The sequence below is a fragment of the Bufo gargarizans genome, chromosome 6 (genome assembly GCF_014858855.1).
Source record: "Bufo gargarizans isolate SCDJY-AF-19 chromosome 6, ASM1485885v1, whole genome shotgun sequence".
Taxonomy (NCBI): Eukaryota; Metazoa; Chordata; class Amphibia; order Anura; family Bufonidae; genus Bufo; species Bufo gargarizans.
In genome coordinates, this window is record NC_058085.1 from 64,728,223 (window position 1) to 64,755,100 (window position 26,878).

A 26,878-nucleotide genomic window follows, 5' to 3' on the forward strand; every position below is an offset into this window, starting at 1 on the left:
AATAAAGAGCACATTTTATATTTCAAGGAGTGCTGCGAACTTTCTTTGCTGTCTTCCGTCATGAATCGAGGGACTACCGCGGGCACCCTACAGCTGCGTTTGAAGGGAGTGCTGCCCGATTTTCTTTATGGATATATATTCGAAACAAATCCTGTTTAAATAGGAGTGGTCCTATTTCCTATAGTCCCTAAGAAATCCCCATTAATTGCAGAGGTATCAACCACTGACAATCATGCTAGGGGCATTAGGGACATATTAAAGGGCTTCTGTCACCCCATTAAACCGTTTTTTTTTTTCTTTACTAATAATCCCTACACTGCGATCTCATCATACATAAGCTAATTAATGATTTTCGTTCAGTAGAATTTGTTAAAAATCGATTTTTGAAATATGTAAATTACCTTGCTACCAGCAAGTAGGGCGGCTACTTGCTGGTAGCAGCCGCATCCTCCGATGGTAATGACGCCCCCTCTGCTTGTTGATTGACAGATCCCGTCCGCTGGCCCTTTCTCTGCTGGCCCTGCCTGTTTTGATTAAATATCTGGCGCCTGCGCCGCAGCCGTATCGCTCTTCAATCTGCGCAGGCGCACTGAGAGGCGGCCGCTCCATCCTCAATGCGCCTGCGCCGATGACGTCACATCTACACCCGGCGCAGGCGCATTGAGGAGCGAGCGGCCGCCTCTCAGTGCGCCTGCGCAGATTGAAGAGAGGTACGGCCGCGGCGCAGGCGCCAGATATTGAATCAAAACAGGCAGGGCCAGCAGAGAAAGGGCCAGCGGACGGGATCTGTCAATCAACAAGCAGAGGGGGCGTCATTACCATCGGAGGATGCGGCTGCTACCAGCAAGTAGCCGCCCTACTTGCTGGTAGCAAGGTAATTTACATATTTCAAGAATCGATTTTTTTAACACATTCTACTGAACGAAAATCATTAATTAGCTTATGTATGATGAGATCGCAGTGTAGGGATTATTAGTAAAGAAAAAAAAAAAAAAAGGTTTAATGGGGTGACAGAAGCCCTTTAAAGGGAACCTGTCATCTAGATTTTAGGTATAGAGCTGAGGACATGGGTTGCTAGATGGCCGCTAGCACATCCGCAATATCCAGTCCCCATAGCTCTGTGTGCTTTTATTGTGTAAAAAAAAAACGATTTGATACATATGCAAATTAACCTGAGATAAGTCCTGTTCCTGACTCATCTCACCTACAGGACTCATCTCAGGTTAATTTGCATATCTATCAAATCGGTTTTTAATTACACAATAAAAGCACACAGAGCTATGGGGACTGGATATTGCGGATGTGCTAGCGGCGATCTAGCAGCCCATGTCCTCAGCTCTATACACAAAATCCCGGTGACAGGTTCCCTTTTAAGGTCCCATTTCATGGACATATTCAGGACAATAGGGACACATTTAGGTCCCAAATCGTGGATGGTCTCCATAATACTCAATAAGGAGAGCCGGTCAATAAGCGGACAAAATGTTCAAAGTAGTATCTCTTGCATAAAAAAATAAACATCATGGGCATTGCTGCATCCAAAAATGCTCGTACTATTAAAATATAAAAATATTTATCCTGAACAGCATAACAAATTAAAAAAAAGAAAATCGAAATGGCCAATTCGCTATTTTTTCGTCACTTCACCTACCAAAAAAATGTCATAAAAAGTGATCAAAAAAGTCATACACACTGAAAAATTGTATCAATAAAAACTACAGATCCTCCTGCAAAAAAATAGCCCTCGCACAGCTCTGTAGCCGTATCCTAAAAAAAAAAACGGGCTCATTCATCACTTTCTACACCTGTTTTAACCCCTTCCTGACCTTTGACGTACTACTACGTCATGGGAACCACTGTGTTCCCGCAATTTGACGTAATAGTTCGTCATGGTGCCCGCGCGATCACTGCAGGGGCCCAGCAGTCCGTGGTAGCCGAGCCCCTGCTGTATCCGCCGGCATCGCTGTAAAAGCACATGCCGGCGGATTAACCCCTTCTATGCCGCGGTCTGCGCTGACCGCAACATAGAAAGGGTTTGTGTCGGGTGAGTGATTGCATCGAGTCCCCGCGCTGCTGTGACGGGGACTCGATTGTTCGGAAGACAGCTCGATGTCTTGTAGAGACTGCCTTGCACGGCATCGGGAACTGCCTTCTACGGGTGCCGAGGAAATCCAGCCTCAGGCCCGGTCTCCTAGGCAACCTGTTAGTGTACTACTCACTGTAGTACACGAACAGGCAATGCATTACAATACAGATGTATTGTAATGCATTGCAGAGGGGATCAGACCCCCAAAAGTGAACATCAGAAATAAAGTAAAGAAAAAAAAGTTTTCCTGCATCTGGAGGAAAGAAGATTTGTACACAAACATAGAAAAGGATTCTTTACGGTAAGAGCAGTGAGACTATGGAACTCTCTGCCTGAGGAGGTGGTGATGGGGAGTACAATAAAGGAATTCAAGAGCTGCCTGGATGTATTTCTGGAGTGTAATAATATTACAGGCTATAGCTACTAGAGAGGGGTCGTTGATCCAGGGAGTTATTCTGATTGCCTGATTGGAGTCGGGAAGGAATTTTTTTATTCCCCGAAAGTCGAGAAAATTGGCTTCTACCTCAGTTTTTTTTTTGCCTTCCTCTGGATCAACTTGCAGGATAAGAGGCCGAACTGGATGGACAAATGTATTTTTTCGGCCTTATGTACTATGGTACTGTGTAATAAAATTAATAAAGCCCCTTATTTTATAATAAAAAAACTGAAAAAACAAAACCCACACATATTGGGTATCGCCGCGTCCGTAATGACCGGCTCTATAAAAATATCTTACATGATCCACCCCGTCCGGTAAACACCATAAAAAAAAAATATTAAAAAAAAGCTATTTTTGTCACCTTACGTCACAAAAAGTGCAACACCAAGCGATCAAAAAGGCATATGTCCCACAAAATGGATCAATGAAACAGTCAGCTCATCTCGCAAAAAATGAGCCCCTACCTAACACAATCGCCCCAAAAAAAAAAAATATAGCTCTCAGAACATGGAGACACTAAAACATAATTTTTTTTTTTTAAACTGCTATTATTGTTCTATAGTGAAATACATAAAAAAGATAAATATTAGGTATCGCCACATCGATAACAACCAGCTATATAAAAATATCACATGACCTAACCCCTCAAGTGAACACCGTAAAAAATGTGTAAAAAAAAAATGAAATTTTTATCACATTACATCACAAAAATTGCAACAGCAAGTGATCAAAAAGGCATATGCCCCCCAAAATAGTACCAATCAGACCGTCACCTCAGCCCGCAAAAAATGAGACCCTACCTAAGAGAATCGGTCAAAAAATAAAAAAGCTATCACTCTCAGACAATGGAGACACTAAAATATGATTATTTTTTGCTTCAAAACTGCTATTATTGTGCTAAAGTAAAAAAAAAAAAAGTATACATATTAGGTATCACCACATCCGTAACAACCAGCTCTATAAAAATATTACATGACCTAACCCCTCAGGTGAACACTGTAAAAAAAAAAACTTAAAAAAAATGCCATTTTTGTCACATTACATAACAAAAATTGCAACAGCAAGTGATCAGAAAGGATTATGCCCCCATAATAGTACCAATCAGACCGTCACCTCATCCCGCAAAAAATGAGACCCTAATTAAGAGAATCGGTCAAAAAAATAAAAAAAAGCTATGGCTCTCAGACTATGGATACACTAAAATATCATTATTTCGGTTTCAAAAATGCTATTATTGTGGAAAACTTAAATAAATAAGAAAAAGTAGACCTATTGGGTATTGCCATGTCCGTAACTATCTGCTCTATAAAAAAAGTCACATGACCTAATCCCTCAGGTAAACGCTGTAAAAGTAAAAACTGTGCCAAAACATTTTTCTGGTTACCTTGCCTCACAAAAAACGTAATAACGCAATTAAAAATCATTTGTACCCCAAAATAGTACCAACAAAACTGGCACCTTATCCCGTAGTTTCCAAAATGTGGTCACTTTTTTTAGTTTCTACTCTAGGGGTGCATCAGGGGGGTTTCAAATGGGACATGGCATCTACAAACCAGTTCAGCTAATCTGCCTTCCAAAAACCATATGGCGTTCCTTTCCTACTGCGCCCTGCCGTGTGTCTGTACAGCAGTTTACGATCACATGTGGGGTGTTTCTGTATACTACAGAATCAGGGTAATAAATGTTGAGTTTTATTTGGCTGTTAACCCTTGCTTTGCTACTGGAAAAAATGGATTCAAATATAAAATCTGCCCAAAAAAGTGAAATTCTAAAATGTGATCTCCGTTTTCCATTAATTCTTGTGGAACACCTAAAGGGTTAACAAAGTTTTTAAAATCAGTTTGGTATAGCTTGAGGGGTGTAGTTTCTAAAAATGTGGCCATTTATGGCTGGTTTCTATTATGTAAGCCTCACAAAGTGACTTCAGACCTGAACTGGTTTTCTGAAGTGGGTTTTGGAAATTTTCCGAAAAATTTCAAGATTTGCTTCAAAACTTCTAAGCCTTCTAACGTCCCCCAAAAATAAAATGACATTCACAAAATGATCCAAACATGAAGTAGACATATGGAAAATGTAAAGTAATTACTATTTTTGGAGGTATTATTATCTATTATAAAAGTAGAGAAATTGAAATTTGCTATTTTTTTCCAAATTTTGGGTAAATTTGGTATTTTTCTATGAATAAAAATGATTATTTTTTTTAAACTAATTTTTACCACTGTCATAAAGTATGATATGTGACGAGAAACCAATCTCAGAATGTCCTGGATAAGTAAAAGCGTTTGAAAGTTATCACCACATAAAGTGACACTGGTCAGATTTGCAAAAAATGGCCTGGGCAGGAAGGTGAAAACAGGCCAGGGGTTGAAGGGGTTAAGCATTAGTGTTGATCACGAATATTCTAATTTCTAATTTTTATCACGAATATAGGTACTTTGAAAATTCACGAATATTTTGAATATAGTGATATATATTCGTAATTTCGAATATTCAAAATATTGTTTTAATCAGTACACATGATCCCTCCCTGCTTCTAGCTTGTGGGCCAATGAGAAGGCTGCAGTATATTTGACTTTAGGAGTAGTGTTGTTTGCGAATTTTCGCAATGCGAATTTTTAAACTTACAATTACAACTATTAGACAAAGAAGATTATAGAACTATATTAGCTAAATTGCTCTATATTTGTTTTTTCGAATATTCGCAATATTCTAAAACAAGAATATATTGAAAAATAGCGAATATTCGAAAAAAACGAATATAGAGCAATTTAGCTAATATAGTTCTATAATCTTCTTTGTCTAATAGTTGTAATTTTTTTCTCATTGTCACCACCAGATCTTTGAGAAGTTCTGTTAGACGTTCTTCAGTACTTCCTGCATGATCTTCTTTCGTTTTGACATCTCTCCTCCCTCTCCCAGCTGTCATCTATTAGCAGTGATTGCCTCCCTATATATCTCCTCCCCATACTGCCTCACCTTGCGGTTTATACAACTTCCTGGACTGTGCTGATGCTAGAAGCTGCTACTGCTGCATCCACAAGATAAGTCTGTTCCTTTATTTCTGTATTCCTGTGGTCCTGATCCTAGGTGACCCTGACTCCCTCCGTATTTAGTGTAGGGAGCCGGTGGTCGTGTCCCCTCACTATTATAGGGTGTTCAGGTGTCATACAGTCGAGGAACGAGGGTATGCAATCATCTACCATAGAGATTTTTGCATAGGCTGAGCAGTAAGGGAGCGAGCTAGGGCTGTTACAGGGCTTACCCTCTTGTTCCTTAGTTTTGGATCAAGTCAGTCGGATCTTCATTTGTGTCTTCTAGTTTTCTGCAACACCATCCGTGACACTCATCTGAAGTTCAGATTGGAAAAAAATTACAACTATAAAAAAAAAAAGATTATAGCACTATATTAGCTTTCAGCATTACGAAAATTTGCATATTACATGACCATTACCTTGCCGATTTTTTGAGTAAAAAAATCGTAGAATATAACGAATATTCGAAGTTGCGAATATTCAACGAATATTCTACAAAATATTCGTGAAATACTGCGAATTCGAATATGACCCCTGCCACTCATCACTATTAAGCATATGGTGTAAATGTAAGACCGTTCGGAAGCTGTGTTACATTTAGAACTGGCGCCGAATGCGCCGAAGTTATGGAGAGGGAGGCGCCTCTTCATAAATTCGGCCATCCTCTGCCAGTGTAGGGCTTTATTAAGACCGGCGTCTAAAATTCCGGTCTTAATAAATGAGCCCCTATATATTTGGTATTAATTAAATCATACTGAACTGGAGAATGAAGGAAAAAGGTCATTTGGAGGGAACGCCGTAAAAACAAAGCCCCTAAAATTGTGGCAAAATTGCATTTTTTGTTTCAATTTCACCCCATTTTGAATATTTTTTTTCCAGCTTCCCTCTGTGCGTTGTATACAATTGTAAACAGTGCTAAAACATGTCCTGCAAAAAACAAGCCTTCATATGGCTACAATGGGGGGGAAAACCAAAGTTATGGCTCCGGGAAGGCAGGGAGTGAAAAATAACAGTGCAAACACAGAAAATGGCAGGGTCCTGAAGCAGTTAAAGGGGTTTCCCCATCTCAGACAATGGGGGCATATCGCTAGGATATGCCTCCATTGTCTGATAGGAGCGGGTCCCGGAGTCGGGAAATGAACGGAGGGCGCACTGCGCAATTGTTATCACAAGGTGAGAAATGGACGCAGTCTAGGCAAACCTAAGAGTGTCGCTGCTATGCTGTGATCCCATATCTGCTTTGTGAGGGGTTATCCCTCTGGTTTCATGCTCTAGTGCAGGGATCAGCAGCCTTCAGCACGCCAGCTGCTGTAAAACTACAACTTCCAGCATGCACACCTATTCATCTGGTGTTGTAACTCCTATAGAAATGAAAGGAGGATTCTGGGAGTTGTAGTTTCAGAACAGCAGGAGGTCGCTGATAGAGTCTGTGCACCGTCACTTGCACACACAGGATGGCAGCAGTCACTGCACCCCCTGCCCTGACACGTGCCCCTTTACTTCCTGTTATTGACGTCTCTGCTGCAGTCACGTGACAAGATCAGGCCACTGAGCGGCCGTCTCCATCGATCTGCAACGCAGAAGGGGGCGGAACAACGGTTGCCGCGTAACAACGTCGCTGTGAGCGCTGATTGGCTCCAGCCGGAGTTGCGGGACGTGAGTTACTGCAAGGCAGCAACATGGCGCTGAACAGAAACCACACGGACGGCGGAGGTGTCATAGTGAACAACAACGAGAGGTGGGTGAGGGGCTGTAAGGCGGTCACCTCCACCTGCCATGACTGTCTACAGTAGGAGCGCTCTGCCTCTGACTGAGCTGCGTAGCATCCTGGGTACCAGAAATATGTCGTGGAGGGCGGGGCTTGGTATGATTGACAGGGCTTCTAGCCAATCAGGATGCGCTATTTTATTATTATGCGTCTGTCCGGGCACAGCGCACTGCAGCTGGTGCGTTATGTAGAGTCATGTGCAGGTGACGAGACGTCAGGAGCCGCACACGGTGCTTGTCATGTACAGCGTCAGGGGAGGTTTAGGAGGCAGGCTGAAGCAAAACTGGTGGTGTTGCTCTTAGCAACCAATCACAGCGCAGCTTTTATTTTTGAAGAGTAGTATAAGAACCGAAAGCTTCACTGTGATTGGCTGCTTTGGACAACATGGAAAAGTTATTTTAGGCGCTCAACAGTCTTGTTTTAGGCATCTGTCACGTTGCTGGAAACACCAGAGACATTTCTGAGCGGTTGTCGCCTCTCTTGACTCCTGTCTCTTTAATGAAATAACATTTCTAGAGCATCTTTTAAATCGCCGTTGTGCCGTTCCTCTGTTTTTCTCCTGGAAATGTGATGTTACTGTTCCCCCGTGTGATTAGGGTGTTACCAAACATAAACCGATACTGTCAGCACCGATTTGGCGGTGTCAGACTGTGCAGGGGCACACGGGGAATGGTAACACTGCTAATTCTGAAATACATTTCCAAGGGGAATAATGGAGGGACAACACAAAGCAGAGTTATAAGAAAAGATGTTCCATAATTATTTTATGGGGAATGCAGATAGTTAAAGGGGTTGTCCAGGCTTTTAATACTGATGACCTATCCTCAGTGCCATCAGCTTTGCCCCCCCCCCTCAGTGCCATCAGCTTTGCCCCCCCCCCCCTCAGTGTCATCAGCTTTGCCCCCCCCCCCTCAGTGCCATCAGCTTTGCCCCCCCCCTCAGTGCCATCAGCTTTGCCCCCCCCTCAGTGCCATCAGCTTTGCCCCCCCCTCAGTGCCATCAGCTTTGCCCCCCCCTCAGTGCCATCAGCTTTGCCCCCCCTCAGTGCCATCAGCTTTGCCCCCCCTCAGTGCCATCAGCTTTGCCCCCCCTCAGTGCCATCAGCTTTGCCCCCGCCTCAGTGCCATCAGCTTTGCCCCCGCCTCAGTGCCATCAGCTTTGCCCCCGCCTCAGTGCCATCAGCTTTGCCCCCGCCTCAGTGCCATCAGCTTTGCCCCCGCCTCAGTGCCATCAGCTTTGCCCCCGCCTCAGTGCCATCAGCTTTGCCCGCCTCAGGGCCATCACCTTCGCCCCCCGCCCCCCCCCCCCCCCCCCGGGCCATCCACTTGTCCCCCTCAGTGCCATCCGCTTTGCCCCCTCGGTGCCATCAGCTGCGCCCCCGTCGGTGCCATCAGCTGCGCCCCCCGTCGGTGCCATCAGCTGCGCCCCCCGGTCGGTGCCATCAGCTGCGCCCCCCGGTCGGTGCCATCAGCTGCGCCCCCCGGTCGGTGCCATCAGCTGCGCCCCCCGGTCGGTGCCATCAGCTGCGCCCCCCGTCGGTGCCCTCAGCTGCGCCCCCCGTCGGTGCCATCAGCTGCGCCCCCCGTCGGTGCCATCAGCTGCGCCCCCCGTCGGTGCCATCACCTTCGCCCCCCTCAGGGCCATCACCTTCGCCCCCCTCAGGGCCATCACCTTCGCCCCCCCCCCCCCCCCGGGCCATCCGCTTGTCCCCCTCGGTGCCATCCGCTTGTCCCCCTCGGTGCCATCAGCTGCGCCCCCCCCTCGGTGCCATCAGCTGCGCCACCCCCTCGGTGCCATCAGCTGCGCCCCCCCCTCGGTGCCATCAGCTGCGCCCCCCGTCGGTGCCATCAGCTGCGCCCCCCGTCGGTGCCATCAGCTGCGCCCCCCCCCCTCGGTGCCATCAGCTGCGCCCCCCCCCCCTCGGTGCCATCAGCTTTGCGCCCCCCCCCCTCGGTGCCATCAGCTTTGCGCCCCCCCCCTCGGTGCCATCAGCTTTGCGCCCCCCCCCCTCGGTGCCATCAGCTTTGCCCCCCCCCCAGTGCCATCAGTTTACCCCCCAGTGCCATCAGGTCCCAGCGCCATTGAAATAAAATTCTTCTCCTGTAGGGGCGCCGCTCCACAGCTCCTCCCTCTTCTTCTCCGCACACTGCACTGTCGTCCTGACGTCACACAGCGTCAGGTTATAGTGTGCGCTTCTGTGCAGCAGGGGGCAGTCATGTACACAGTTCTTTTAGTATATTCTAACCCAGGCATGTCCAAACTGCGGCCCTCCAGCTGTTGCAAAACTACAACTCCCAGCATGCCTGGATAGCTTACAGCTATTAGGGCATGCTGGGAGTTGTAGTTTTGCAACAGCTGGAGGGCCGCAGTTTGGACATGCCTGTTCTAACCTGAAGCGTCCCCATCACCATGGGAACGCCTCTGTGTTAGAATATACTGTCGGATCTGAGTTTCACGATCTAACTCAAATCCGATGGTATATTCTAACATAGAGGCGTTCCCATCGTGATGGGGACGCTTCAAGTTAAAATATACCATCGGATTGGAGAAAACTCTGATCCGATGGTATAAAAGGGACTCCTGACTTTACATTGAAAGTCAATGGGGACGGATCCGTTTGCAATTGCACCATATTGTGTCAACGTCAAACGGATCCGTCACCATTGACTTGCATTGTAATTCAGGACGGATCCGTTTGGCTCCGCACGGCCAGGCGGACACCCAAAACTTTTTTCATGTCCGTGGATCCTCCAAAAATCAAGGAAGACCCACGGACGAAAAAACGGTCACGGACCTACGGACCCCGTTTTTGCGGACCTTTAAAAAACACGGTTGTGCATGAGGCCTAACAGTGCAGCGCGGTGCCAGCCGGCGGGTGACCACGGAGCGGTGAGTAATAGCAAGCGCTTCACTAGCGCTCCGTGGTCACATGACACAAACGAATTGAGTAATCGTTTCAGCCCTACACCCAAACAATGCTCTGAGCAGGAAAACATATGACATAAGCTATACCCAGTGGTCAGATGTCCCATTGCTGGTTCAGTCCTTGACGTTTCCAGTCTCCACCATTCTGAAGTGATGGCGTCCTGTCCATCTTCACCTTAACCGCTGCAGCCAATCACTGGCCATCATCGGTCACGTGTACATGGACGGCACATGATCGCTGAGGCCAGTGATTGGCTACAGCGGTCAACGGGATGTGATGACTTTCGAATGGCAGGGACCAGACCGGTGGCGCTGCAGGACATTTATAAGTTGCGCATAGCTTATTCTATTATTTTATAACCTTTCCCGCTCATAACCTTTTGAATTATCTCTGGCACATCTCAAGGGTGGGGTCAAGCAATAACGTTTGAGGGACTAATTAGGCCTCATGCACACGACCAAATTGTAGGTCCGCCTCCAGTCTGCAGTTTTGGCAGATTGAATGCCGACCTAATCATTTCACCACCAGAACAGGCAGCGCCCCCACAAAAAAAAAAAAAAAAAACATGTCCCATTCTTGTCCGTTTTGCAGACAAAAATACAATGTTTCTACAGGATTTTGAAGAAAAGAAATGGCGGCATGCACTCCACTCGGCTAGAATACGTGTTTTGCAGACCGCAAAACATACGTTCTAGTGCATGAAGTGAGGCTTTCGCTAAATCCAGTCCTACACTGGCGCCAATCTATTGCTAAACTCGGTGTTCACGCTTTTTTTTTTTTTTTTGTCTTTCTTGCAGTGTTTTGATGTCCTATGAACATGTGGAGCTGGCATTCAGTGACATGGAGAACACCCCTGATGTTTTTCGAGGGACCAAGAAAGGGGGAGTCATGCTAACACCCTACAGGGTAAGAGAATGTATGGCGATTAGTGACAACCATGTTTGTTTCCTAATATGTAAAGTCTGGAACGGCAGCGTAGATCCATGGAAGTGAATGGGGATGAGCTGCATTACCACATACAACCTGTGGACAGGTGTGGTGCTGTTTTGGGTAGAAAGCAACTAGTGTTGAGCGAAGCGAGCTTTGGATGCTTCATCTGAAGTCGCTTCATTCAAAACTTCGGAATAATATGTACAGAGATCAGTCTCTGTACAGTATTAGAATGTATGGGCTCCGATGAGCCAAAGTAAGTTATTCACGAAGTTGTGCGTGACTTCGTTGAATAACTTCGTTAGTTGATTTTTAAAGTGGAAAACCATTTTAAAACTTAAAGCCGAACTCGGATCTCCGTACAGTATTGGGCTACTTTCACACTGGCGTTTTGGCTTTCTGTTTGTGAGATCCGTTCAGGGCTCTTACAAGCGGTCCAAAACGGATTCGTTTTGCCCTAATGCATTCTGAATAGAAGAGGATCTGAACAGAATGCATCAGTTTGCCTCCGATCAGTTACCATTCCGCTTTAGAGGCGGACACCAAAACGCTGCCTGCAGCGTTTTGGTGTCCGTCTGACAAAACTGAGCCAAAGGGATCCGTCCTGACACACGATGTAAGTCAATGGGGATGGATCCGTTTTATCTGACACAATAGAAAACTGATCCGTCCTCTATTGACTTTAAATGGTGTTCAAGATAGATCCGTCTTGGCTATGTTTAAGGTTACTTTCACACCTGCGTTAGGTGCGGATCCGTCTGGTATCTGCACAGATGGATCCGTACCTATAAATGCAAACGCAGGTATCCGTTAAGTACGGATCCGTCTGCATAACTTAGTAAAAAAAAAAATCTAAGTCTTAGGGCTCTTTCACACTTGCGTTCTTTTCTTCCGGCATAGAGTTCCGTCGTCGGGGCTCTATGCCGGAAGAATCCTGATCAGTTTTATCCTAATGCATTCTGAATGGAGAGAAATCCGTTCAGGATGCATCAGGATGTCTTCAGTTCCGGAACGGAACGTTTTTTGGCTGGAGAAAATACAGCAGCATGCTGCGCTTTTTGCTCCAGCCCAAAATCCTGAAGACTTGCCGCAAGGCCGGATCCGGAATGAATGCCCATTGAAAGGCATTGATCCGGATCCGGCTTTAAGCTAAACGTCGTTTCGGCGCATTGCCGGATACGACGTTTAGCTTTTTCTGAATGGTTACCATGGCTGCCGGGACGCTAAAGTCCTGTTTGCCATGGTAAAGTGTAGCGGGGAGCCGGGGAGCAGCATACTTACCGTCCGTGCGGCTCCCGGGGCGCTCCAGAGTGACGTCAGGGTGCCCCAAGCGCATGGATCACGTGATCGCATGGCACGTCATCCATGCGCATGGGGCGCTCTGACGTCACTCTGGAGCGCCCCGGGAGCCGCGCGGACTGTAAGTATACCGCTTCCCCGCTCCTACTATGGCAACCAGGACTTTAATAGCGTCCTGGGTGCCATAGTAACACTGAAAGCATTTTGAAGACGGATCCGTCTTCAAATGCTTTCAGTACACTTGCGTTTTTCCGGATCCGGCGTGTAATTCCGGCAAGTGGAGTACACGCCGGATCCGGACAACGCAAGTGTGAAAGAGGCCTAAGTGTAAGTCAAACAGATCCGTCCTGACTTGCATTGAAAGTCTATGGGGGACGGATCCAGTTTCAATTGCACCGTATTGTGTCAGAAAACGCTAGACGGGTGAGTATTCTCAGACTTTCTCTAATAGCTCAGTGTGTTATTAGGTTGTTTCCTAGTAATCTGCTGAGCAGCATGTGTGGTTGATGAGAGTCCAGTCTGGTGTAGTAATTGCTCTAGCCCCACCAGCTGCCAATAAGCTCCACCCCTGCCTTCTGCTTAACCCATTCCTTACCTCAGTGCTACTGTGCTGAGGAAAGTGCTTCTGGGCTCTCTGCTGAGGCTTGCCATGCTGGTTATTAGTACAGATGGATGTGGGTGCAGGTCCCTTAGGTCTGTTTGGTTAGAATTGAGCTGTTTCAGACGTCCTCTTTCCGACGGACAGATTCATCATTCCGAAGGGACCGAGACGAGGGCTGGCTGTCTCCAAAGTTTCCATTTCCCGATGGTTTTGTTTGGCCATGGTGGAAGCTTACCGCATCAGTGGCCGGGCTCCACCCTTCCGGGTTACTGCTCATTTTGCTCGGGCAAGGGTTGGGCAGTACATCATGGGGCTTCGGCCTTTTCCAGGTTTTACAGAGTGCACACCTTTGCATCTTCTGACGCTTCTCTGGGGCGTAGAGATTTGCAGAAGGTGGTCCTCGGATTGGCTGGATGGCTTCTTCGTTTATGACCCGCCCCGGGGACTGCTCTGGAACATCCCAAGGTCAAGACTGTGTTCCCCAATGATACGGATGAGAAAACTAGATTGTTGTACTTGCCGTAGAATCAGTTTCTCTTCCGATCATTGGGGACACAGCTCCCACCCTGTATGTACATTACTGGTTCTCCTAGATGGGTCCTTTTGGTTCTTCAGGATGACCCATCTCCGGTTTTCTTCCATTTTATTATTGGCTGTTGGCTTCTCCTGGCTGCTCCTACTGCTTTTGTACAAACTGATTAGCTCAGTGTCTGCAGGAGGGATATAGCTGAGAGGAGGAGCTAGCACTTTTTTTGCTTAGTGTCACCTCCTAGTGGCAATAGCTATACCCAAGGTCAAGACTGTGTCCCCCAATGGACGGACATGACAAACATTTGAGTAATAAATGTAAGGATATATTAAAGAATGGATTTCTTTGAAGATGCTCCTTCTTCCAGTTAAACATATCCACCAGTGTGAACAGAGCCGGTGACACGTTGTGTGCTTTATTTTTAATCGTATTCTATATTTTATATGATTATGATATTCTAGTGTATTTCTTCCTAAAACAGTACATCCTGCTAATGTAACATTCCTATTGAACCTGCAGGTGATATTTTCATCCAAAGGAAGAGACCCAATGCAGTCGTTCATGATGCCGTTCTACCTGATGAAGGATTGTGAGATCAAGCAGCCTGTGTTTGGAGCCAATTTTATCAAGGGCACAGTGAGAGCAGAGCCCGGAGGTAGGATGCGTCTCTCCAGTCCGGCAACTTAGGGCTGTATTAGACAGCCCCATTCTGCCGGCGTTCCTTCCCGGCAATCGCCTGCTCGCTAGTGGGGGAGACTGCTGCTGTTACATGCATCTATCGCCTCCACAGCATGGGGAGGATCAATCGTTATACCATCGCTCATCCCCATGCCATCCAGTTGTTAGCCGGCAGCAGATCATGATTAGACAGCATGATCTGCTGCCGCCAAATGATAGTTTTTAAACCTTTCAAAAGATTTTGATTGCCCAGCGGGTAATCAGCGGCAGTATTACACTGCCAGATCATCGCTAACAAGTGTTCATACAAATGCTTGTTAGCGAGGATTGGCCCGACAGTCAACTGGTGTAATACAGACTTTAGAGTATACTCACACAGTGTGATTAGGGCCTCTTGCACACGAACGTGTGCGCCCCGTGGCCGTGCTGCGGGCCACAATGCACGAACACCCACCGTGGAGCAGCCACAGCGGATCGCGGACCCATTCACTTTAATAGGTTCGCGATCTGCCTGTTCCGCAAAAAGATAGGACATGTTCTATCTTTTTGCGGAACGGAAGTACGGGACAAACCCCACGGAAGCACTCCGTAGGGTTCCCTTCCATTCCGGATTTGCGGATCCATTGAAATGAATGGGTCCGCATCTGTGATGTGAAATGTACACGGAACGGTGCCCGCGTATTGCAGGTCCGCAGTACGGCCACGGAGCGCACACGTTCGTGTGAAAGAGGCCTGAGGCTGCAATTACAGTTGCGTTCTCTAGCCCGGCAGGCTGTTTCTGCATGCAGTGTTATTTGTCAGGCTGACGGATACTGGCCAGATCCGGTGGTACACTACCGTATACAGCAATGCCGGATACAGTGAGCCTGTCACATCAGGCTACCGGATTCCCAATGCAACTGTGAACGCTTTTTTTTTTTTTTTTTATCTGTCAAATCCTCAAAATGTGGATGAATCCTTACATGGTGGCTATTCAAAGATAAAGGTCGCTCATCCCCATCCAGCAAGGATATTGCTGCATGTAAATGCACCTCTCACCTCCTCTGATAAGCAGGTAATTGTCGGGAATGAAGGGTTCACTTCAGATAGGTGCCTGCTCAATCTGGGTTCACTTAATACATGGACAGTCTGTTCCACGACTTTACCGTGGGCAATATTGCAATTGTCAATTAACTTTGTCCAACATTTAATTGCCAATGACATCACATGATGTAGGACTAACATAGAATTTACATATCTGGGTGTGATGACATCATCATGCTTCCGGCAGGGAGGTGTATGACTGCAGGGCCTGAGCTTACCTAGAGTCAGACTTTTCCTAACGTATTATCCTTGCATTTCAGCCGTACTAGCATAAGAACCTATCTGCACTTTCATGTGAGCCAAACTGTACATTAAGCTCCCGGCCAGAACAGAGCTCTGTAATCCAACTTGCGCATGTTAAGTTCTTCTTGTGCTTCTTCTGTAGGCGGCTGGGAAGGCTCTGCAACATTCAAACTTATTTTTCCTGCGGGGGGAGCTATTGAGTTTGGCCAGCACATGCTACAAATGGCCTCACAAGGTAAGTGAGACATGTCCAATGCACATAAATAATTATTGCAATGGAAATGCAATAATAAAGTAATAACAAGCCTTTCGGGAAGGAATGCCGTAGACAAGACATGTTTTCAGCTAGGTGGAAACAGGGATTGGAGAGATTGTATTTCAACCTGCCCAGTCCTATTGTTTCACCAGAGGTCTCTGACTTGAGCACATACCAGTGAATATGTCGCCCTGATATATCTTTGTGTTCTTAGCTTCAAGAGGGGGACCACCGCCCGATGCATTTCCATATATGCCCAATGGAGGGTGTGCCTATCCACCACCTGCAGCTAATGGGATGTATCCTTCTCCTACTGGCTATCCCTTCCCCCCACCACCTACAGGTAAGATTGATTACCTGCAAGAATTCACAGCAATAACCCCATATTACATTTCTCTTAGGGCTCAGGCACACGACCGTATGTATTTTGCCATCCGTGTGCGTACCGTATTTTGCGGAACAGAACAGCTGGCCCCTAATAGAAAAGTCCTATCCTTGTCGGTGTTGCGGACAATAATAGGACATGTTCTATTTTCTTGCGGAATGGAAATCCGGAAATACAAAAACGGAAAGCACACGGAGTAACTTCCGGAACGGAAAGAAAATACGTTCATGTGCATGAGCCCTTAAACACAGTGCTATACACACAGGTGTAGCTGTGCCTCATACTGTATCTCAGCCCATTGAGGTTAAGGGCTCATTCAAACGGCCGTATGTTGCTTTCTGCATCTGATCAATTTTGCAGATTAGATGTGGACCCATTCACTACTATGGGGCCCCAAAAGATTCGGACAGCACACTGTGTGGTTTCCGCATCTATTCTTCCGTTCCACGGCCCCGCAAAACAAATAAAACATGTCTTATACTTGTCAGTGAAAATCAGGGTGTGGCCCCATTGAAGTCAGAGGGTCTGCAAAAATGCAGATTGCAATCTGGTTTTTGGGGGACATACTGAACTATCCGCAAAAAAACGGATCCGCATTTTTGCGGACAACAGAAAACATACGGCCGTCTGAATGAGCCCTAAAGGCGTTGTATCGTGAAGATCACCCATGTCAGGGCACATTAAATCATGGAGAGAAATCTGCCGTTTACGCTGGGTTCACACCTGAGCGTTCTGAAAGGAGCGCTCTGTATGCGCGATTGTACCGGCGTTTGCAATCGCGCATACAGAGACAAGCGAATGCCCATTGTCGCGCGTTCCTGAAAGTCTATGTACGGGTATGCGCGACAAGACGCCCCAAAGAAGCTCATGTACTTCTTGGGGCGTCGGGCGATTTACAGCGCGATCGTACGCGCTGTAAAACGCCCAGGTGAGAACCATTCCCATAGGGAATCATTGGTTTCTCCTTGTTGAGCGTTTTACAGCGCGTAGGAACGCGCTGTAAAACGCTCATGTGTAAACCCAGCCTTAAGACCCCCTTTGTGAACCAGAGGCAGTATTACATTGACAGCCTTTTATCAGAATGGTCTCTATTACAATACTACATTTCTTCTGCTGCAGCTTTAACCCCTTAAATGGGTTGTGCCACTAAAAATATTCTACATTTTCTCAAACCAGCACCTGGATCTGAATACTTTTATAATTGCATGTCATTAAACATTTAGTGTAGCCAGTGAGCTATTCAATACAATGCATCTGTATCTACATCAGTCAAGGCATAACCCCTTTAACGCATAATCACACAGAAAGTACATGATCAGCATTAAGTGGGTGTATGGAGCAAGTTCATCTGCTGAGCTCGCTCCATACATGACGGGTGCCAGCTGTATAATAGATTAACCCTGGTTTCACACCTAAGCGTTTCTCAAACGCGCGTTTCTATGCGCGTTTTTGTCGCGCGTTTTTATGCGCGTTTTTTGTAATAGTAAACGCGCGTTTGACGCGCGTTTGGGTGATTGACAGCAGTGTTATCCAAAGAGTCTATGGCCCAAACGCGCGTCAAACGCGCCAAAAAAAGCTCCTGTACTTGTTTGAGCGTCAGGCGTTTTACAGCGCGTTCAAACGCGCTGTAAAACGCGAAAATGAGAACCAGCCCCATAGGGAAGCATTGGTTTTCATGTGTTGCGCGTTTTACAGCGCGCTGTAAAACGCTCAAGTGTGAACCCAGGGTAACACCTGGCTGTAATGACTGGGGTTGGCAATGATGCTGAACCAGTCATTTAAACCCTCAGATGCTGCTGTCAATGGCGTCAACGGCTTCTGTGGTGTTAGGCAGAGGGAGGGGGCATGACTGTCTAAGGCCTTGTGGAGGTTCCCAGGCCTGTCTTGGCTAACTGGCCAAAAAGCCATGCCTAAGGCTTGGCAGGCAGTCTCTTTTAGAATACTGCAATAGTATTCTGCTGCAGTCTATGGGACAAGCGATCAGAAGATAGCATGTTCAAGTCCCCTAAAGGGACTAAGGGTTACTTAAAAAAAAAAAAAAGTTAACAAAAAAATGATTACGGTACATTTAAATCCACCTCTTTGCCAATTTAGCATTTAAAGAAAATACATAATAGGTATTAATGCATCTAAAAATGCAGTGAATGCTATAATGGAAAACGAAATAGAAAAATCCACAATTTGCCATTCTTTGGTCACCTTGTCCCCTCAAAAACATTGAAGAAAAAGTGATCAAAAAGTCGAAATGCTCTGTAGACGAAAATATAAAAAAGTTATGGCTGTCCTAAAATGGCGATGCAAAAACTTTTTTTTTTTTTTCAAAGGTTTTTCTTTTTTTAAAGTAGTAGAGCAAAAAAAAAAATTTGGTATGTCCGTAATCGTACTGAGCCGCAGGATAAGGACGTCAAGTCATATTTTGCGCACCGTGAGCTCTGTAATATCAAAACTCAAGAAACCTTGCAGAATTGTGGGTTTTTGTCAGTTTCACCCTACAAACAATTTTTTCCCCCATTTTTTTTTTTTTTTTTTTCAGTGCAAGTGTATGGCATGATCAGCTAAATACAATCAACCATTTGCCACTTTGCGCAATACAATTGTGATGCGTTTTTTGTAAACTGACTCCCCGATCAGCCACTTTAGTCTGCCATTTTGATCCTCTTTCGCACAACGATCCCACAGATGACTGAAGATTAGCCCTCTGGGGCCTATACTAAGAATACTCCATCAGTTATAAGTTGTGGTCTCATCGGGGCAGAGGGATAGGGTTTCCTCCATTGTCACAGATTGTCTTATGTATTCCGTACATTTTTTTACAGACTTTTACCAAGGGCATGACAGTTATATGACATACATGCATCCTCCACCTCCTCCTTACCCAGGACCTATGGGATCGTCAGCTGCTTCTGCTCCTGATTTGCCTTCTACACCAGCAGGTAGGTGTTCACGTGTACCATTTTATTTCAGTTTTGCCTCTGCAGGAAAATACGTTTTTCAAAAAAGTACTTTTAGGAATGCTTTCCTAAACTGTAAAACTGCAGCAAAAATGCTTGTATTTTCGGTAGTGTACGACTTCCTACATCAATTGAGATGCCCTGACAGCCAAGAACTTTATATTAGAAAAAAAAAAAAAAAAAAACATTTTAAAAATGGTCCTCTATTTATTGATTGCTGTTACATATTTGTTATGGTGCCCCGGGGGGGTCTTTTGTTCCCAATCAGAATTTCCATCCTTTGTGTCAGAGCTGGACATCACACATGCCCAAAATACCTCCCCAGCAGCACCAGATGCCACAGTGCCACACAAAGTACCTCCCCAGCAGCACCAGATGCCACATAAAGTACCTCCCTAGCAGCTCCAGATACCACAGTGCCACACAAAGTACCTCCCCAGCAGCACCAGATGCCACATAAAGTACCTCCCTAGCAGCTCCAGATAACACAGTGCCACACAAAGTACCTCCCTAGCAGCTCCAGATACCACAGTGCCACACAAAATACCTCCCTAGCAGCACCAGATGCCACAGTGCCACACAAAATACCTCCCCAGCAGCACCAGATGCCACAGTGCCACACAAAATACCTCCCCAGCAGCACCAGATAACACAGTGCCACACAAAATACCTCCCCAGCAGCACCAGATAACACAGTGCCACATAAAATACCTCCCCAGCAGCTCCAGATGCCACAGTGCCACACAAAATACCTCCCCAGCAGCACCAGATAACACAGTGCCACACAAAATACCTCCCCAGCAGCACCAGATAACACAGTGCCACACAAAATACCTCCCCAGCAGCACCAGATAACACAGTGCCACACAAAATACCTCCCCAGCAGCACCAGATAACACAGTGCCACATAAAATACCTCCCTAGCAGCTCCAGATACCACAGTGCCACACAAAATACCTCCCCCGCAGCACCAAATACCACAGTGCCTAAAAAAAATGCATCCCCAGGAACACCAGATACCACAGTGCCACACAAAATACCTCCCCAGGAGGGGAACAAATACCATAGTGCAGCCTAAATACTTTCCCAGCAGTGCCAAATACCATAATGCATCACTGAATTCCTTTCGGTCCTCTGAAGATACCACAGTGCAGCACAAAATACCTCCCCATCAACGGCAAACAAATATCATAGTGCGGGTCAAATATCACAGAGCAGCACCATTAGCAGGAGCATTGTCCTCCTTCTGACCCCTCAACCTACTAACAGCAGTATCATGGCCCTTTGCAGCCTTCCAATTGGTAGCACCATTACCCTTTTCTCACCCCTTTCCCACCAATAGCAGTATTATTGATCCCGGTTGCCGCTGGCAGCAACATTGTCCTCCTTGCCACCCTTCTCCCTGAAGAGGATGCTCTGAGAGATGCCGTCATGAGCCACCATAACAACCGTATAGCAGCAATATCTAGACATAGGAGCCGATTTTATAATTTTTTATTTTTTTTTAATCTTTCCAACCTGATCTAACAGAGAAATATAGTATTTGATTGTGGGACAACTCCTTGAGTATATAAATCACCATTGATTTCAGTGGAGCTTTGGCCAGAGATTACCAATATAAGGTATTGTATTGTGTTCTCACCAGTAGTTCAGACTGCGGTTGGTGAGATAATGTGAAGACGGAGTATATAACTCTGCAGACAGATGTGCCTGCATTGAACCAGACGGCGAGCAACCTGTGTAGTCTGATCCTGTAGTCTCTACCCTCTAGAGTCTATACCCTACTTATTGCCAACCTTCCAGATGTATGTTACCAAGGCGTAGGGCGTAAATGGAAGGCAGTATGACTGCAGGATCAGACTACACAGGGTTTTATTGTAGTCTGTTACCATAGAGACACAGAGCCGTAGAATACACTTCTTACCAACTACAGTATGTTCTTAGAAGACATTCGAATGAAGCCAAACGTAGCCTTTAATGTCTACGTCCGGGGGCAAAATAAACTTTGGCTTATGGAACAAATGCAAAGATCCATGTAACTTGATGGCAGTCATTTTCCCATAGGAAGCGCCTTCTGCTCCAGATTATGTGATATGAGGGGATATGATAGAAACTTTTAAATACTGTAGGAGAGTCCCCGGAATAATAATGGACGGACGATACGTGCCACCAGAGGTCCTGGCCTCGGTGGAGTAAGAACCGGATCATTGCGGTTACAGCGGCGAATGCTGCTGGCGCAGCGTGTCCGGGCCGGTTCTTACTGGGAACAGGTAAAGAGTGGGGGGGTGCCTGTTCCCCACGGCCAGCCCAGGTTTTTGGTGGAGCTGGGCCTTTAAGAACCCAGCCTGCTGATGATGGGGGTGGGGTGTGTCTTGCTGAGCTGGAGATTTTCCACAGACAGAGTGAGTGCTGATGGAGGAGAGTCTGGGCGCAGCACACATTGAAGGATAGCCCTGGGACCTGTGGTGCTACAAGCCAAAGGGGCTCTGGCCTGAGGGAGACAAAGGCAGATAGCCTAGAAGCCTGCAGAGCTGCTGTGGTCTGTCCAAAACAAGGTGACTCAAACCTGCTGTTTATTTTCTATGGAAGGACTTTTGTTCTATGCACTATGTGGATATGCACCTGTGTGGTCTGCACATTGCCTGTTATGCCGTTGGTGTGAATAAAGTCACAGTGTATCACAAAGACTGTCTGTGATTGCCTCAATACTGCCGCCGCTACCGTAGCCTACCACGAGCACATCCCCACAATACATAAAGGGAATCAACAAGGTAAAAGATGAGAGAATATTTAAAAGAAGAAAAACTGCTACAAGAGGACATAGTTTTAAATTGAGAGAGTAGTGGATGCATGGAATAGCCTTCCTGCAGAAGTGGCAGCTGCAAACACAGTGGAGGAGTTTAAGCATGCATGGGATAGGCATAAGGCCATCCTTCATATAAGATAGGGCCAGGGGCTTTCCATAGTACTTAGTATATTGGGCAGACTAGATGGGCCAAATGGTTCTTATCTGCCAACACATTCTATGTTTCTATGTCATCCTGATCGCAATGGTCAATCAGATGACCTCACTTCCCGCGTCAGTGACCACTGAGTCTCATTTTACATCTGCTCGGTCACAGACAAGCAGCATATCTTCTCAACTCTTTGAAGCCATCAGCTCAAAAAGGACCATAGCTGCAACCATAGCTAAAACATGGTCACATTGTGACCTGACAGTCACCAAAATTCCAACCCTACTGGGTTTCTTCACACTGTCGGGTCAAAGCTTCGGCAGGATGTACCTCAACCCCATTCACTTGCGGTTGCAATAGGCTGCAATATATATCTTGCCATGCATTGTGCGTGGGCCAAAGTCACTATGTAGCTCCAGCCTAAAAGGGATGCAGAGGTCAGAAAGAGTGATGGAGGCTGCATTTGAAAGGATTTACATGAGCAGGTTATGGTGAATGTAATGAAAGGTATCACGTGCTTCATTTCTGATTCCTGCTTGTTTTGTAGCTGAGGCGAAGGCTGCAGAAGCAGCTGCCAGCGGTTACAGCAGTCAACCCAACCCTCCACACCTTTACATGCCACCGGTAAGTCTCCTAAAGGGTGGTGGTAGCTTCTGAATAGACTTTAAATGGTCATTCTGGTGACAACCAGTTATCCCCTATCAAGTGGATAGGGGATAACAGACTGGTGAGGCTCCAACTATTGGGACCCTCACTGATCATAAAAACGGGGGACTTGGCTTCCCTGTTTGATTGGAGCCCTTGTTGACCAAGTTTACCATGGCTCCATTTATTTCTATTGGACTGCTGGAGTACGGCGCTTGGCTATCTTTGGCACCTCCATAGACTTTGAGCGAAGCAGCGGGGTGCATGCTCTACCAGAACTCCATTCAAACAGGGACCCCATTATATTGGTTGTTAGTTAGAAATGTCTAATTTGTTTGACCACAGCACTCTTTCTTGACTTGGCAAAATTGGGTGCACGTCCGGGTTTTGTTCTTAGCTCCACCACAAGAACTGTATACGTCGTATACATTTAGACAGCACTCCAACAACAGTTATGATGCTCAGTAAATTTTATTTCATTTCAGCCAGGCACAGTGGTCCACAAGAAGCAACGTTTCGGGCAAACATAAGCCCTTCATCAGGCAGTCTTGTGACCACATTAGGGACGCAGCCGACTCTGGCTGCGTCCCTAATGTGGTCGCGATATCGCCTGATGAAGGGCTTATGTTAGCCCGAAACGTTGCTTCTTGTGTACCACTGTGCCCGGTTGTTAGTAAGAATTTATCATAGTTTTCTGAAGCGACAACCAATATGGCTGCACTTCCTGTGATATCATTAGCACAGACGTGAAGATGATTGCTCAGACCGCTAAATTGTCATGCCATCAAAGTGATATGCTCCTTGTTTTCTTGCAGGAGTTCCCTCCTCCACCTCCTTATTTCCCCCCAGAGAACAAGAAGGACCAGTAAGGAACCTTATGAGAAGCAACTTCTCTCCAACATCTCCAGGACCAGATCTTCTGTAGACCCCGGGAGCTGACTTCTTCCATTAATACATTACAGGGGTGTGGAACTCTTAATCAGCCCTCATAAAGACCTTTGCAACACCACCTTCCCTTTCGGTTTGTCCCCCCGCATTCAACACTCTGAGTTATATCATGGCTGACAAGTCTGAATTCCTCTTCCTGTACAACGCATGCCCTAAGGCTAATCCCTGAAGCCTGATTGCTGTGCACATGCTAATAATTTTAAAGAAATTAATTTATTTTGAAAGACGTAATTCTAAGCTAAAATATAGTGTGTGTAATATATTAAATTGAAGTGAAGGTTTATTACTGGCTTCTGTGGGTCCAGAGGAAATTCCTTAAAATTTTTCTTAAGAATATTGGTTCTCAGATTTCTCTGGGAAATAAGTAGGAATTGCGATTCCACTTCAACATACATTGTTGATGTAAATTTAGCCGTGCACAGATAGCTGATGGCCAAATACCAATGTGACCAACTTATTTTTTTTCTGACCCCATCGTATACAGATTCACGCATGTGCTCTTAATAGGAAGGGGAATAAGCCATTACCAGACAACCCAAGTGGTGGCTTATCTCCCATGAGAGCAAAGGATTTCAACAAGCCCAACTCTCCCGCAGGTTGGCCAGTCCCGCTGAAATCGTCAGTTTCAGCCAATGTATGGACTAGAGATGAGCGAATCAATTCGTTCTTCATAACGAGTTCTTCACCTGCAAGGGACTACTCGTGTCTGGGCTCTAGGAGATTTCTGATGGGCAACTTCCTTCTATCCTCCCCGATCTGTCAATCACAGTGAGCAAGATCTTTCCCAGTACATGAGTAATGAGAAATATGTTTCTCACAGCAAAGGCTGAGGGCATCCTCCCATCAGATCCTTATTCCGTGTCTGACCTGGCGCCATATATATTGTATGCTCATGAACATGCCAACAGCTTGTGGAAATCTTACTGTGTATGGCGCTCACCCTGTCACCAACTCATGCCACCCTTAGCATGGGCAGCAGGAATATCAATAGCTCCGTAGTAGAATATAAGACTGAGGCTAATGGCTTATTCAGACGGCCATATGTTGCTTTGAGCAAATGATGCACAATTTTGCAGATTAGATGCGGACCCGTTAACTTCTATGGGGCCCCACACTGTGTGCTGTCCGCATCTTTTCTTCCGTTCCACAGCCCTGCAAATCAGATAAAACTTGTCCTATACTTGAAAATCAGGAAGTGGCCCCATTGGGTCCGCAAAAATGCGGAATGCAGTCCGTTTTGTTTTTTTCCGGACATGCTGAACTGACCACAAAAAAACTGATCTGTATTTTTGCAGACAGCAAAAAACGTGCTCTATTAATGGAGCTTCCGACATACAGTACAGACCAAAAGTTTGGACACACCTTCTCATTCAAAGAGTTTTCTTTATTTTCATGACTATGAAAATTGTAGATTCACACTGAAGGCATCAAAACTATTAATTAACACATGTGGAATAATATACATAACAAAAACGTGTGAAACAACTGAAAATATTTCATATTCTTGGTTCCCTCAAAGTAGCCACCTTTTGCTTTGATTACTGCTTTGCACACTCTTTGCATTCTCTTGATGAGCTTCAAGAGGTAGTCACTTGAAATGGTCTTCCAACAGTCTTGAAGGAGTTCCCAGAGATGCTTAGCACTTGTTGGCCCTTTTGCCTTTACTCTGCGGTCCAGCTCACCCCAAACCATCTCAATTGGGTTCAGGTCCGGTGATTGTGGAGGCCAGGTCATCTGGCGCAGCACCCCATCACTCTCCTTCATGGTCAAATAGCCCTTACACAGCCTGGAGGTGTGTTTGGGGTCAGTGTCCTGTTGAAAAATAAATGATGGTCCAACTAAACGCAAACCGGATGGAATAGCATGCCGCTGCAAGATGCTGTGGTAGCCATGCTGGTTCAGTATGCCTTCAATTTTGAATAAATCCCCAACAGTGTCACCATCAAAGCACCCCCACACCATCACACCTCCTCCTCCATGCTTCACGGTGGGAACCAGGCATGTAGAGTCCATCCGTTCACCTTTTCTGTGTCGCACAAAGACACGGTGGTTGGAACCAAAGATCTCAAATTTGGACTCCTCAGACCAAAGCACAGATTTCCACTGGTCTAATGTCCATTCCTTGTGTTCTTTAGCCCAAACAAGTCTCTTCTGCTTGTTGCCTGTCCTTAGCAGTGGTTTCCTAGCAGATATTCTACCATGAAGGCATGATTCACACAGTCTCCTCTTAACAGTTGTTCTAGAGATGTGTCTGCTGCTAGAACTCTGTGTGGCATTGACCTGGCCTCTAATCTGAGCTGGTGTTAACCTGCGATTTCTGAGGCTGGTGACTCGGATGAACTTATCCTCCGCAGCAGAGGTGACTCTTGGTCTTCCTTTCCTGGGGCGGTCCACATGTGAGCCAGTTTCTTTGTAGCTATAGTACCTATATTCGCGATAAAAATTTGAATATTCATGATCAACACTACCGATCACCAGAGTAACAAGTTCAGTAGGCGAAATGATCATTCATGTAGACGCCAAAATCATTGTTTCTGGGCAGCAATGTGTTTTTATTTTTAAATTTTCTTTTCTGCGTTTTTTTTCTAGGAATAATTCAGGTTTCTTTTCATATTTGTATATGTTTAATATTTTTTTTTTTTTTCACGTTCAGGATTATAAATTGAAAATTGTAAAAAAAGATTTTAACATTTTAGCTATTTCTTTCTGGCAATAATAATAGTACCCTATCATAGGCTTTTTATTTACATCTGTCATTGTATATCCACTTTCGGGCAGTCATGGCTTGGCTCGCAGTACGAGAACGATTTGCACAGGAAGCTGTTTTTGGAGAGGTACTTTTTTGGTGTATTTTTATTTTATTTTTTAAAAGAAAAGACCATTGGTGTAACAGCAGACTCGGTTACAGGGGATGTCTGCTCAGTGATGGTGACTTGTAGAGTGCTGCATGGGTATAAGGACCTGGCCACCCAGCAGTTGTTACTGTTTGTAAAAAATAAATAAAATGCCCTGCTGACTGCCTGCAGCTGCCACTAGAGGGAGTATGAGCGCTTTCTGCATACTAGGTTTTATTGAGTTCAGCGGAAGCCTGTTTTACACCATTACATGTTTCGAAAAAAGTGGCT

The 26,878-nt window shown here is 45.9% G+C and overlaps 2 protein-coding genes across 2 annotated transcripts in view; one reads left to right on the top strand and one right to left on the bottom strand.

Annotated features, from left to right (window-relative positions):
* Positions 1–5,843, bottom strand: part of LOC122940917 (glutamine-rich protein 2-like) — a 72,920-nt gene extending 67,077 nt beyond the window's left edge. Inside the window, exon 1 of the mRNA XM_044297845.1 lies at positions 5,788–5,843. The gene's annotated coding sequence lies outside the window, so the exon portion shown is untranslated. The remainder of the gene's footprint in view (positions 1–5,787) is intronic.
* Positions 5,844–7,149: 1,306 nt separating this feature from the next.
* On the top strand, positions 7,150–24,036 carry WBP2 (WW domain binding protein 2). The gene is made up of 8 exons (XM_044297405.1): positions 7,150–7,295; positions 11,049–11,157; positions 14,130–14,265; positions 15,757–15,849; positions 16,085–16,213; positions 19,072–19,188; positions 22,708–22,784; positions 23,621–24,036. Exons 1-8 carry the CDS (start codon positions 7,237–7,239, stop codon positions 23,672–23,674), a joined length of 774 nt encoding a protein of 257 aa, XP_044153340.1. The 5' UTR covers positions 7,150–7,236; the 3' UTR covers positions 23,675–24,036.
* Positions 24,037–26,878: the final 2,842 nt, after the last annotated feature.